Source organism: Crinia signifera, chromosome 4, assembly GCF_055691185.1.
Source record: "Crinia signifera chromosome 4, ASM5569118v1, whole genome shotgun sequence".
Taxonomy (NCBI): domain Eukaryota; kingdom Metazoa; phylum Chordata; class Amphibia; order Anura; family Myobatrachidae; genus Crinia; species Crinia signifera.
The window spans coordinates 340517722-340533553 of NC_139220.1; the positions used below are offsets into that span (position 1 = coordinate 340517722).

General features: G+C 44.3%; 1 protein-coding gene across 1 annotated transcript in view; it reads right to left on the minus strand.

The window, feature by feature from the left end:
- The window catches only part of ELP5 (elongator acetyltransferase complex subunit 5), a 66607-nt gene that overhangs the window by 25858 nt on the left and 24917 nt on the right, over positions 1-15832 (minus strand). Inside the window, exons 5-6 of the mRNA XM_083185905.1 lie at positions 5898-6067; positions 5707-5787 (exon numbers count right to left, since the gene is read on the minus strand). Of these exons, the coding sequence (XP_083042031.1) occupies positions 5707-5787; positions 5898-6067 (251 nt within the window). The remainder of the gene's footprint in view (positions 1-5706; positions 5788-5897; positions 6068-15832) is intronic.

Consider the following 15832-nt stretch of genomic DNA (forward strand, 5'->3'; position numbering starts at 1 on the left):
CTCACCTCAGTGCTCTGCATCTCTCCACACCAGACACCTCAGTGCTGCCCTCTATGTGCAGGGAGAACATTTCCCAATCACAGGAGACTCACACACTGCTCCCTGTTACATCACATCCCACCATGGGACCCCACTAGTAGCACAGTCCCTGCTCCCATCTCACCTCAGTGCTCTGCATCTCTCCTCACCAGACACCTCAGTGCTGCCCTCTATGTGCAGGGAGAACATTTCCCAATCACAGGAGACTCACACACTGCTCCCTGTTACATCACATCCCACCATGGGACCCCACTAGCAGCACAGTCCCTGCTCCCATCTCACCTCAGTGCTCTGCATCTCTCCCCACCAGACACCTCAGTGCTGCCCTCTATGTGCAGGGAGAACATTTCCCAATCACAGGAGACTCATACACTGCTCCCTGTTACATCACATCCCACCATGGGACCCCACTAGCAGCACAGTCCCTGCTCCCATCTCACCTCAGTGCTCTGCATCTCTCCCCACCAGACACCTCAGTGCTGCCCTCTATGTGCAGGGAGAACATTTCCCAATCACAGGAGACTCACACACTGCTCCCTGTTACATCACATCCCACCATGGGACCCCACTAGCAGCACAGTCCCTGCTCCCATCTCACCTCAGTGCTCTGCATCTCTCCCCACCAGACACCTCAGTGCTGCCCTCTATGTGCAGGGAGAACATTTCCCAATCACAGGAGACTCACACACTGCTCCCTGTTACATCGCATCCCACCATGGGACCCCACTAGCAGCACAGTCCCTGCTCCCATCTCACCTCAGTGCTCTGCATCTCTCCCCACCATACACCTCAGTGCTGCCCTCTATGTGCAGGGAGAACATTTCCCAATCACAGGAGACTCACACACTGCTCCCTGTTACATCACATCCCACCATGGGACCCCACTAGTAGCACAGTCCCTGCTCCCATCTCACCTCAGTGCTCTGCATCTATCCCCACCAGACACCTCAGTGCTGCCCTCTATGTGCAGGGGAGAACATTTCCCAATCACAGGAGACTCATACACTGCTCCCTGTTACATCACATCCCACCATGGGACCCCACTAGCAGCACAGTCCCTGCTCCCATCTCACCTCAGTGCTCTGCATCTCCCCACCAGACACCTCAGTGCTGCCCTCTATGTGCAGGGAGAACATTTCCCAATCACAGGAGACTCACACACTGCTCCCTGTTACATCACATCCCACCATGGGACCCCACTAGCAGCACAGTCCCTGCTCCCATCTCACCTCAGTGCTCTGCATCTCTCCCCACCAGACACCTCAGTGCTGCCCTCTATGTGCAGGGAGAACATTTCCCAATCACAGGAGACTCACACACTGCTCCCTGTTACATCATATCCCACCATGGGACCCCACTAGCAGCACAGTCCCTGCTCCCATCTCACCTCAGTGCTCTGCATCTCTCCCCACCAGACACCTCAGTGCTGCCCTCTATGTGCAGGGAGAACATTTCCCAATCACAGGAGACTCATACACTGCTCCCTGTTACATCACATCCCACCATGGGATCCCACTAGCAGCACAGTCCCTGCTCCCATCTCACCTCAGTGCTCTGCATCTCTCCTCACCAGACACCTCAGTGCTGCCCTCTATGTGCAGGGGAGAACATTTCCCAATCACAGGAGACTCACACACTGCTCCCTGTTACATCACATCCCACCATGGGACCCCACTAGCAGCACAGTCCCTGCTCCCATCTCACCTCAGCTCTGTGCTCTGCATCTCTCCCCACCAGACACCTCAGTGCTGCCCTCTATGTGCAGGGAGAACATTTCCCAATCACAGGAGACTCATACACTGCTCCCTGTTACATCACATCCCACCATGGGACCCCACTAGCAGCACAGTCCCTGCTCCCATCTCACCTCAGTGCTCTGCATCTCTCCCCACCAGACACCTCAGTGCTGCCCTCTATGTGCAGAGGAGAACATTTCCCAATCACAGGAGACTCACACACTGCTCCCTGTTACATCACATCCCACCATGGGACCCCACTAGTAGCACAGTCCCCGCTCCCATCTCATCTCAGTGCTCTGCATCTCTCCCCACCAGACACCTCAGTGCTGCCCTCTATGTGCAGGGGAGAACATTTCCCAATCACAGGAGACTCATACACTGCTCCCTGTTACATCACATCCCACCATGGGACCCCACTAGCAGCACAGTCCCTGCTCCCATCTCACCTCAGTGCTCTGCATCTCTCCCCACCAGACACCTCAGTGCTGCCCTCTATGTGCAGGGAGAACATTTCCCAATCACAGGAGACTCATACACTGCTCCCTGTTACATCACATCCCACCATGGGACCCCACTAGCAGCACAGTCCCTGCTCCCATCTCACCTCAGTGCTCTGCATCTCTCCCCACCAGACACCTCAGTGCTGCCCTCTATGTGCAGGGAGAACATTTCCCAATCATAGGAGACTCCTACACTGCTCCCTGTTACATCACATCCCACCATGGGACCCCACTAGTAGCACAGTCCCTGCTCCCATCTCACCTCAGTGCTCTGCATCTCTCCTCACCAGACACCTCAGTGCTGCCCTCTATGTGCAGGGAGAACATTTCCCAATCACAGGAGACTCATACACTGCTCCCTGTTACATCACATCCCACCATGGGACCCCACTAGTAGCACAGTCCCTGCTCCCATCTCAGTGCTCTGCATCTCTCCTCACCAGACACCTCAGTGCTGCCCTCTATGTGCAGGGAGAACATTTCCCAATCACAGGAGACTCACACACTGCTCCCTGTTACATCACATCCCACCATGGGACCCCAATAGCAGCACAGTCCCTGCTCCCATCTCATCTCAGTGCTCTGCATCTCTCCCCACCAGACACCTCAGTGCTGCCCTCTATGTGCAGGGAGAACATTTCCCAATCACAGGAGACTCATACACTGCTCCCTGTTACATCACATCCCACCATGGGACCCCACTAGCAGCACAGTCCCCGCTCCCATCTCATCTCAGTGCTCTGCATCTCTCCCCACCAGACACCTCAGTGCTGCCCTCTATGTGCAGGGAGAACATTTCCCAATCACAGGAGACTCCTACACTGCTCCCTGTTACATCACATCCCACCATGGGACCCCACTAGCAGCACAGTCCCTGCTCCCATCTTACCTCAGTGCTCTGCATCTCTCCCCACCAGACACCTCAGTGCTGCCCTCTATGTGCAGGGAGAACATTTCCCAATCACAGGAGACTCATACACTGCTCCCTGTTACATCACATCCCACCATGGGACCCCACTAGCAGCACAGTCCCTGCTCCCCTCTCACCTCAGTGCTCTGCATCTCTCCTCACCAGACACCTCAGTGCTGCCCTCTATGTGCAGGGAGAACATTTCCCAATCACAGGAGACTCATACACTGCTCCCTGTTACATCACATCCCACCATGGGACCCCACTAGCAGCACAGTCCCCGCTCCCATCTCACCTCAGTGCTCTGCATCTCTCCCCACCAGACACCTCAGTGCTGCCCTCTATGTGCAGGGAGAACATTTCCCAATCACAGGAGACTCACACACTGCTCCCTGTTACATCACATCCCACCATGGGATCCCACTAGTAGCACAGTCCCTGCTCCCATCTCACCTCAGTGCTCTGCATCTCTCACCACCAGACACCTCAGTGCTGCCCTCTATGTGCAGGGAGAACATTTCCCAATCACAGGAGACTCACACACTGCTCCCTGTTACATCACATCCCACCATGGGACCCCACTAGCAGCACAGTCCCTGCTCCCATCTCACCTCAGTGCTCTGCATCTCTCCCCACCAGACACCTCAGTGCTGCCCTCTATGTGCAGGGAGAACATTTCCCAATCACAGGAGACTCATACACTGCTCCCTGTTACATCACATCCCACCATGGGACCCCACTAGCAGCACAGTCCCTGCTCCCATCTCACCTCAGTGCTCTGCATCTCTCCTCACCAGACACCTCAGTGCTGCCCTCTATGTGCAGGGAGAACATTTCCCAATCACAGGAGACTCATACACTGCTCCCTGTTACATCACATCCCACCATGGGACCCCACTAGTAGCACAGTCCCTGCTCCCATCTCACCTCAGTGCTCTGCATCTCTCCCCACCAGAAACCTCAGTGCTGCCCTCTATGTGCAGGGGAGAACATTTCCCAATCACAGGAGACTCACACACTGCTCCCTGTTACATCACATCCCACCATGGGACCCCACTAGCAGCACAGTCCCTGCTCCCATCTCACCTCACCTCAGTGCTCTGCATCTCTCCACACCAGACACCTCAGTGCTGCCCTCTATGTGCAGGGAGAACATTTCCCAATCACAGGAGACTCATACACTGCTCCCTGTTACATCACATCCCACCATGGGACCCCACTAGTAGCACAGTCCCTGCTCCCATCTCACCTCAGTGCTCTGCATCTCTCCCCACCAGACACCTCAGTGCTGCCCTCTATGTGCAGGGGAGAACATTTCCCAATCACAGGAGACTCACACACTGCTCCCTGTTACATCACATCCCACCATGGGACCCCACTAGCAGCACAGTCCCCGCTCCCATCTCACCTCAGCTCTGTGCTCTGCATCTCTCCCCACCAGACACCTCAGTGCTGCCCTCTATGTACAGGGAGAACATTTCCCAATCACAGGAGACTCACACACTGCTCCCTGTTACATCACATCCCACCATGGGACCCCACTAGCAGCACAGTCCCTGCTCCCATCTCACCTCAGTGCTCTGCATCTCCCCACCAGACACCTCAGTGCTGCCCTCTATGTGCAGGGAGAACATTTCCCAATCACAGGAGACTCATACACTGCTCCCTGTTACATCACATCCCACCATGGGACCCCACTAGCAGCACAGTCCCCGCTACCATCTCACCTCAGTGCTCTGCATCTCTCCTCACCAGACACCTCAGTGCTGCCCTCTATGTGCAGGGAGAACATTTCCCAATCACAGGAGACTCACACACTGCTCCCTGTTACATCACATCCCACCATGGGACCCCACTAGCAGCACAGTCCCTGCTCCCATCTCACCTCAGTGCTCTGCATCTCTCCCCACCATACACCTCAGTGCTGCCCTCTATGTGCAGGGAGAACATTTCCCAATCACAGGAGACTCATACACTGCTCCCTGTTACATCACATCCCACCATGGGACCCCACTAGTAGCACAGCCCCTGCTCCCATCTCACCTCAGTGCTCTGCATCTCTCCCCACCAGACACCTCAGTGCTGCCCTCTATGTGCAGGGAGAACATTTCCCAATCACAGGAGACTCACACACTGCTCCCTGTTACATCACATCCCACCATGGGATCCCACTAGCAGCACAGTCCCTGCTCCCATCTCACCTCAGTGCTCTGCATCTCTCCTCACCAGACACCTCAGTGCTGCCCTCTATGTGCAGGGGAGAACATTTCCCAATCACAGGAGACTCATACACTGCTCCCTGTTACATCACATCCCACCATGGGACCCCACTAGCAGCACAGTCCCCGCTCCCATCTCACCTCAGTGCTCTGCATCTCTCCTCACCAGACACCTCAGTGCTGCCCTCTATGTGCAGGGAGAACATTTCCCAATCACAGGAGACTCATACACTGCTCCCTGTTACATCACATCCCACCATGGGACCCCACTAGCAGCACAGTCCCTGCTCCCATCTCACCTCAGCTCTGTGCTCAGCATCTCTCCCCACCTCAATGACTGTTTCTATGGAGAAGTCATCACAGACTCTGACGCGTTCCACCTGTAAAGCAGACACAGTGATAGGATGTTACATTGTCACCTGTACCAGTACGTCACGCGTGTGGGACTGTAAGGGAAGAAGTAGTGTGCACTGAGAGGGTTACTACTCACATGAGTGACCACTCTGCCAGACCTCTTGCGGTGGACGATGGTGGTTCTGTGACTCTCCCCCGCGCCCGTCACGCTGATCACACAGTCAGCCAGAAGACAGACGGACTGCACCACTCCCGGGACATGTAGGTCAGAATGCAGCAAGGCCAGAACATGCACATCCTGGGGACCTGAGCAGAAGCCAGCTATGTTATATCACATACATGTAGGGAAGCCAATCAGCACACAGCATACATGCAGAGACCAGCACTCACACTGACTGCACGTCTCTCCAACACGCCAGTAGTCATAGCGCCTAAGGGAAGGTATTATATATATGTATTATATATATACACATCTGTCACAGGCAGAGGAGGACAGACCAGCGCTCACTAACACATAAGGGAAGGTATAATATATATATATGTATTATATACACACATCTGTCACAGGCAGAGGAGGACAGACCAGCGCTCACTAACACATAAGGGAAGGTATAATATATATATGTATTATATACACATATCTGTCACAGGCAGAGGAGGACAGACCAGCGCTCACTAACACATAAGGGAAGGTATAATATATATATGTATTATATACACATATCTGTCACAGGCAGAGGAGGACAGACCAGCGCTCACTAACACATAAGGGAAGGTATAATATATATATGTATTATATACACACATCTGTCACAGGCAGAGGAGGACAGACCAGCGCTCACTAACACATAACGGAAGGTATAATATATATATGTATTATATATACACACACATCTGTCACAGGCAGAGGAGGACAGACCAGCGCTCACTAACACATAAGGGAAGGTATAATATATATATGTATTATATACACACACATCTGTCACAGGCAGAGGAGGACAGACCAGCGCTCACTAACACATAAGGGAAGGTATAATATATATATGTATTATATACACACACATCTGTCACAGGCAGAGGAGGACAGACCAGCGCTCACTAACACATAAGGGAAGGTATAATATATATATGTATTATATATACACACATCTGTCACAGGCAGAGGAGGACAGACCAGCGCTCACTAACACATAAGGGAAGGTATAATATATAAATGTATTATATACACACACATCTGTCACAGGCAGAGGAGGACAGACCAGCGCTCACTAACACATAAGGGAAGGTATAATATATATATATATATATGTATTATATACACACATCTGTCACAGGCAGAGGAGTACAGACCAGCGCTCACTAACACATAAGGGAAGGTATAATATATATATGTATTATATACACACATCTGTCACAGGCAGAGGAGGACAGACCAGCGCTCACTAACATATAAGGGAAGGTATAATATATATATGTATTATATACACACACATCTGTCACAGGCAGAGGAGTACAGACCAGCGCTCACTAATACATAAGGGAAGGTATAATATATATATATATATGTATTATATACACACATCTGTCACAGGCAGAGGAGGACAGACCAGCGCTCACTAACACATAAGGGAAGGTATAATATATATATGTATTATACACACACACATCTGTCACAGGCAGAGGAGGACAGACCAGCGCTCACTAACACATAAGGGAAGGTATAATATATATATGTATTATACACACACATCTGTCACAGGCAGAGGAGGACAGACCAGCACTCACTAACACATAAGGGAAGGTATAATATATATATGTATTATATACACACATCTGTCACAGGCAGAGGAGTACAGACCAGCACTCACTAACACATAAGGGAAGGTATAATATATATATGTATTATATACACACATCTGTCACAGGCAGAGGAGGACAGACCAGCGCTCACTAACACATAAGGGAAGGTATAATATATATATGTATTATATATACACACATCTGTCACAGGCAGAAGAGGACAGACCAGCGCTCACTAACACATAAGGGAAGGTATAATATATATATATGTATTATATATACACACACATCTGTCACAGGCAGAGGAGTACAGACCAGCGCTCACTAACACAATTAGGAAGGTATAATATATATATGTATTATATACACACACATCTGTCACAGGCAGAGGAGGACAGACCAGCGCTCACTAACACATAAGGGAAGGTATAATATATATATGTATTATATACACACACATCTGTCACAGGCAAAGGAGTACAGACCAGCGCTCACTAATACATAAGGGAAGGTATAATATATATATATGTATTATATACACACATCTGTCACAGGCAGAGGAGGACAGACCAGCGCTCACTAACACATAAGGGAAGGTATAATATATATATGTATTATATACACACATCTGTCACAGGCAGAGGAGGACAGACCAGCGCTCACTAACACATAAGGGAAGGTATAATATATATATATATATATATATATATATATGTATATGTATTATACACACACATCTGTCACAGGCGGAGGAGGACAGACCAGCACTCACTAACACATAAGGGAAGGTATAATATATATATGTATTATATACACACACATCTGTCACAGGCAGAGGAGGACAGACCAGCGCTCACTAACACATAAGGGAAGGTATAATATATATATGTATTATATACACACATCTGTCACAGGCAGAGGAGTACAGACCAGCACTCACTAATACATAAGGGAAGGTATAATATATATATATATATGTATTATATACACACATCTGTCACAGGCAGAGGAGTACAGACCAGCGCTCACTAACACATAAGGGAAGGTATAATATATATATATATATATATATATATATATATATATATATGTATTATATACACATCTGTCACAGGCAGAGGAGGACAGACCAGCGCTCACTAACACATAAGGGAAGGTATAATATATATATATATGTGTTATATACACACACATCTGTCACAGGCAGAGGAGGACAGACCAGCGCTCACTAACACATAAGGGAAGGTATAATATATATATATATATATGTATTATACACACACATCTGTCACAGGCAGAGGAGTACAGACCAGCGCTCACTAACACAAAAGGGAAGGTATAATATATACACATCTGTCACAGGCAGAGGAGGACAGACCAGCGCTCACTAACACATAAGGGAAGGTATAATATATATATGTATTATATATACATCTGTCACAGGCAGAGGAGGACAGACCAGCGCTCACTAACACATAAGGGAAGGTATAATAAATATATATATATATATATATATATATATATATATATATATATATACCAGCGCTCACTAACACATAAGGGAAGGTATAATATATATATGTATTATATACACACATCTGTCACAGGCAAAGGAGTACAGACCAGCGCTCACTAATACATAAGGGAAGGTATAATATATATATATGTATTATATACACACATCTGTCACAGGCAGAGGAGGACAGACCAGCGCTCACTAACACATAAGGGAAGGTATAATATATATATGTATTATATACACACATCTGTCACAGGCAGAGGAGGACAGACCAGCGCTCACTAACACATAAGGGAAGGTATAATATATATATATATGTATATGTATTATACACACACATCTGTCACAGGCGGAGGAGGACAGACCAGCACTCACTAACACATAAGGGAAGGTATAATATATATATGTATTATATACACACATCTGTCACAGGCAGAGGAGTACAGACCAGCACTCACTAATACATAAGGGAAGGTATAATATATATATATATGTATTATATACACACATCTGTCACAGGCAGAGGAGTACAGATCAGCGCTCACTAACACATAAGGGAAGGTATAATATATATATATATATATATATATATATATATATATATATATGTATTATATACACATCTGTCACAGGCAGAGGAGGACAGACCAGCGCTCACTAACACATAAGGGAAGGTATAATATATATATATATATGTGTTATATACACACACATCTGTCACAGGCAGAGGAGGACAGACCAGCGCTCACTAACACATAAGGGAAGGTATAATATATATATATATATATATATATATATATATATATGTATTATACACACACATCTGTCACAGGCAGAGGAGTACAGACCAGCGCTCACTAACACAAAAGGGAAGGTATAATATATACACATCTGTCACAGGCAGAGGAGGACAGACCAGCGCTCACTAACACATAAGGGAAGGTATAATATATATATATGTATTATATATACATCTGTCACAGGCAGAGGAGGACAGACCAGCGCTCACTAACACATAAGGGAAGGTATAATATATATATATATATATATATATATATATATATATATATATATATATATATATATATATATATATATATATATATATATATATATATATATATATATATATATATATATATATACCAGCGCTCACTAACACATAAGGGAAGGTATAATATATATATATGTATTATATACACACATCTGTCACAGGCAGAGGAGGACAGACCAGCGCTCACTAACACATAAGGGAAGGTATAATATATATATGTATTATATACACATCTGTCACAGGCAGAGGAGGACAGACCAGCGCTCACTAACACATAAGGGAAGGTATAATATATATATATATGTAATATATACACATCTGTCACAGGCAGAGGAGGACAGACCAGCGCTCACTAACACATAAGGGAAGGTATAATATATATATATGTATTATATACACACATCTGTCACAGGCAGAGGAGGACAGACCAGCGCTCACTAACACATAAGGGAAGGTATAATATATATATGTATTATATACACACACACACACATCTGTCACAGGCAGAGGAGGACAGACCAGCGCTCACTAACACATAAGGGAAGGTATAATATATATATATATATATATATGTATTATATACACACACATCTGTCACAGGCAGAGGAGGACAGACCAGCGCTCACTAACACATAAGGGAAGGTATAATATATATATGTATTATATATACACATCTGTCACAGGCAGAGGAGGACAGACCAGCGCTCACTAACACATAAGGGAAGGTATAATATATATATATATATATATATATATATATATATATATATATATATATATATATATGTATTATATACACACATCTGTCACAGGCAGAGGAGGACAGACCAGCGCTCACTAACACATAAGGGAAGGTATAATATATATATATATATATATATATATATATATATATATATATATATATTTATTATATACACACACATCTGTCAGAGGCAGAGGAGGACAGACCAGCGCTCACTTACACATAACGGAAGGTATAATATATATATGTATTATATACACACACATCTGTCACAGGCAGAGGAGGACAGACCAGCGCTCACTAACACATAAGGGAAGGTATAATATATATATGTATTATATATACACACATCTGTCACAGGCAGAGGAGGACAGACCAGCGCTCACTAACACATAAGGGAAGGTAGAATATATATATATATTATATATATACACACACACACACACACCTGTCACAGGCAGAGGAGGACAGACCAGCGCTCACTAACACATAAGGGAAGGTAGAATATATATATATATATATATATGTATTATATACACACACACATCTGTCACAGGCAGAGGAGGACAGACCAGCGCTCACTAACACATAAGGGAAGGTATAATATATATATATGTATTATACACACACACATCTGTCACAGGCAGAGGAGTACAGACCAGCGCTCACTAACACATAAGGGAAAGTATAATATATATATATGTATTATACACACACACACACACATCTGTCACAGGCAGAGGAGTACAGACCAGCGCTCACTAACACATAAGGGAAGGTATAATATATATATGTATTATACACACACACATCTGTCACAGGCAGAGGAGGACAGACCAGCGCTCACTAACACATAAGGGAAGGTATAATATATATATATATGTATTATATATACTCACATCTGTCACAGGCAGAGGAGGACAGACCAGCGCTCACTAACACATAAGGGAAGGTATAATATATATATATATGTATTATACACACACACATCTGTCACAGGCAGAGGAGGACAGACCAGCGCTCACTAACACATAAGGAAAGGTATAATATATATATGTATTATACACACACACACACACATCTGTCACAGGCAGAGAAGGACAGACCAGCGCTCACTAACACATAAGGAAAGGTATAATATATATATGTATTATACACACACACACACACATCTGTCACAGGCAGAGGAGGACAGACCAGCGCTCACTAACACATAAGGGAAGGTATAATATATATATATATGTATTATATATACTCACATCTGTCACAGGCAGAGGAGGACAGACCAGCGCTCACTAACACATAAGGGAAGGTATAATATATATATATATGTATTATACACACACACATCTGTCACAGGCAGAGGAGGACAGACCAGCGCTCACTAACACATAAGGAAAGGTATAATATATATATGTATTATACACACACACACACACATCTGTCACAGGCAGAGGAGGACAGACCAGCGCTCACTAACACATAAGGAAAGGTATAATATATATATATATATATATATATATATATATATATATATTATACACACATCTGTCACAGGCAGAGGAGTACAGACCAGCGCTCACTAACACATAAGGGAAGGTATAATATATATATATGTATTATATACACACATCTGTCACAGGCAGAGGAGGACAGACCAGCACTCACTAACACATAAGGGAAGGTATAATATATATATATGTATTATATACACACACACACACACCTGTCACAGGCAGAGAAGGACAGACCAGCGCTCACTAACACATAAGGGAAGGTATAATATATATATGTATTATACACACACAGATCTGTCACAGGCAGAGGAGGACAGACCAGCGCTCACTAACACATAAGGGAAGGTATAATATATATATGTATTATACACACACACACACACACACACACATCTGTCACAGGCAGAGGAGGACAGACCAGCGGTCACTAACACATAAGGGAAGGTATAATATATATATGTATTATATACACACACACACACACACACACACACACACATCTGTCACAGGCAGAGGAGGACAGACCAGCGCTCACTAACACATAAGGGAAGGTATAATATATATATGTATTATACACACACACATCTGTCACAGGCAGAGGAGGACAGACCAGCGCTCACTAACACATAAGGGAAGGTATAATATATATATATATATGTATTATACACACACACATCTGTCACAGGCAGAGGAGGACAGACCAGCGCTCACTAACACATAAGGAAAGGTATAATATATATATATAAATATATTATACACACATCTGTCACAGGCAGAGGAGTACAGACCAGCGCTCACTAACACATAAGGGAAGGTATAATATATATATATGTATTATATACACACATCTGTCACAGGCAGAGGAGGACAGACCAGCGCTCACTAACACATAAGGGAAGGTATAATATATATATGTATTATATACACACACACACACACACACACCTGTCACAGGCAGAGAAGGACAGACCAGCGCTCACTAACACATAAGGGAAGGTATAATATATATATGTATTATACACACACAGATCTGTCACAGGCAGAGGAGGACAGACCAGCGCTCACTAACACATAAGGGAAGGTATAATATATATATATGTATTATACACACACACACACACACACACACACACACACACACACACACACACATCTGTCACAGGCAGAGGAGGACAGACCAGCGCTCACTAACACATAAGGGAAGGTATAATATATATATATATATATATATATATATATATATATATATATATATATATATATATATATATATATATATATATATATATATATATATATATATTATATACACACACACACACACACACACACACACACCTGTCTTAGGCAGAGGAGGACAGACCAGCGCTCACTAAAACATAAGGGAAGGTATAATATATATATGTATTATACACACACACATCTGTCACAGGCAGAGGAGGACAGACCAGCGCTCACTAACACATAAGGGAAGGTAGAATATATATATATATATTATATATATACACACACACACACACACACACCTGTCACAGGCAGAGGAGGACAGACCAGCGCTCACTAACACATAAGGGAAGGTAGAATATATATATATATATATGTATTATATACACACACACATCTGTCACAGGCAGAGGAGGACAGACCAGCGCTCACTAACACATAAGGGAAGGTATAATATATATATATGTATTATACACACACACATCTGTCACAGGCAGAGGAGTACAGACCAGCGCTCACTAACACATAAGGGAAGGTATAATATATATATATGTATTATACACACACACACATCTGTCACAGGCAGAGGAGTACAGACCAGCGCTCACTAACACATAAGGGAAGGTATAATATATATATGTATTATACACACACACATCTGTCACAGGCAGAGGAGGACAGACCAGCGCTCACTAACACATAAGGGAAGGTATAATATATATATATATATGTATTATATATACTCACATCTGTCACAGGCAGAGGAGGACAGACCAGCGCTCACTAACACATAAGGGAAGGTATAATATATATATATATGTATTATACACACACACATCTGTCACAGGCAGAGGAGGACAGACCAGCGCTCACTAACACATAAGGAAAGGTATAATATATATATGTATTATACACACACACACACACACATCTGTCACAGGCAGCGGAGGACAGACCAGCGCTCACTAACACATAAGGAAAGGTATAATATATATATATATATATATATATATATATATTATACACACATCTGTCACAGGCAGAGGAGTACAGACCAGCGCTCACTAACACATAAGGGAAGGTATAATATATATATATGTATTATATACACACATCTGTCACAGGCAGAGGAGGACAGACCAGCGCTCACTAACACATAAGGGAAGGTATAATATATATATGTATTATACACACACAGATCTGTCACAGGCAGAGGAGGACAGACCAGCGCTCACTAACACATAAGGGAAGGTATAATATATATATGTATTATACACACACACACACACACACACACACACACATCTGTCACAGGCAGAGGAGGACAGACCAGCGGTCACTAACACATAAGGGAAGGTATAATATATATATGTATTATATACACACACACACACACACACACACATCTGTCACAGGCAGAGGAGGACAGACCAGCGCTCACTAACACATAAGGGAAGGTATAATATATATATGTATTATACACACACACATCTGTCACAGGCAGAGGAGGACAGACCAGCGCTCACTAACACATAAGGGAAGGTATAATATATATATATATGTATTATACACACACACATCTGTCACAGGCAGAGGAGGACAGACCAGCGCTCACTAACACATAAGGAAAGGTATAATATATATATATATAAATATATTATACACACATCTGTCACAGGCAGAGGAGTACAGACCAGCGCTCACTAACACATAAGGGAAGGTATAATATATATATATGTATTATATACACACATCTGTCACAGGCAGAGGAGGACAGACCAGCGCTCACTAACACATAAGGGAAGGTATAATATATATATGTATTATATACACACACACACACACACCTGTCACAGGCAGAGAAGGACAGACCAGCGCTCACTAACACATAAGGGAAGGTATAATATATATATGTATTATACACACACAGATCTGTCACAGGCAGAGGAGGACAGACCAGCGCTCACTAACACATAAGGGAAGGTATAATATATATATATGTATTATACACACACACACACACACACACACACACACACATCTGTCACAGGCAGAGGAGGACAGACCAGCGCTCACTAACACATAAGGGAAGGTATAATATATATATATATGTATTATACACACACACATCTGTCACAGGCAGAGGAGGACAGACCAGCGCTCACTAACACATAAGGGAAGGTAAAATATATATATGTATTCTATACACACA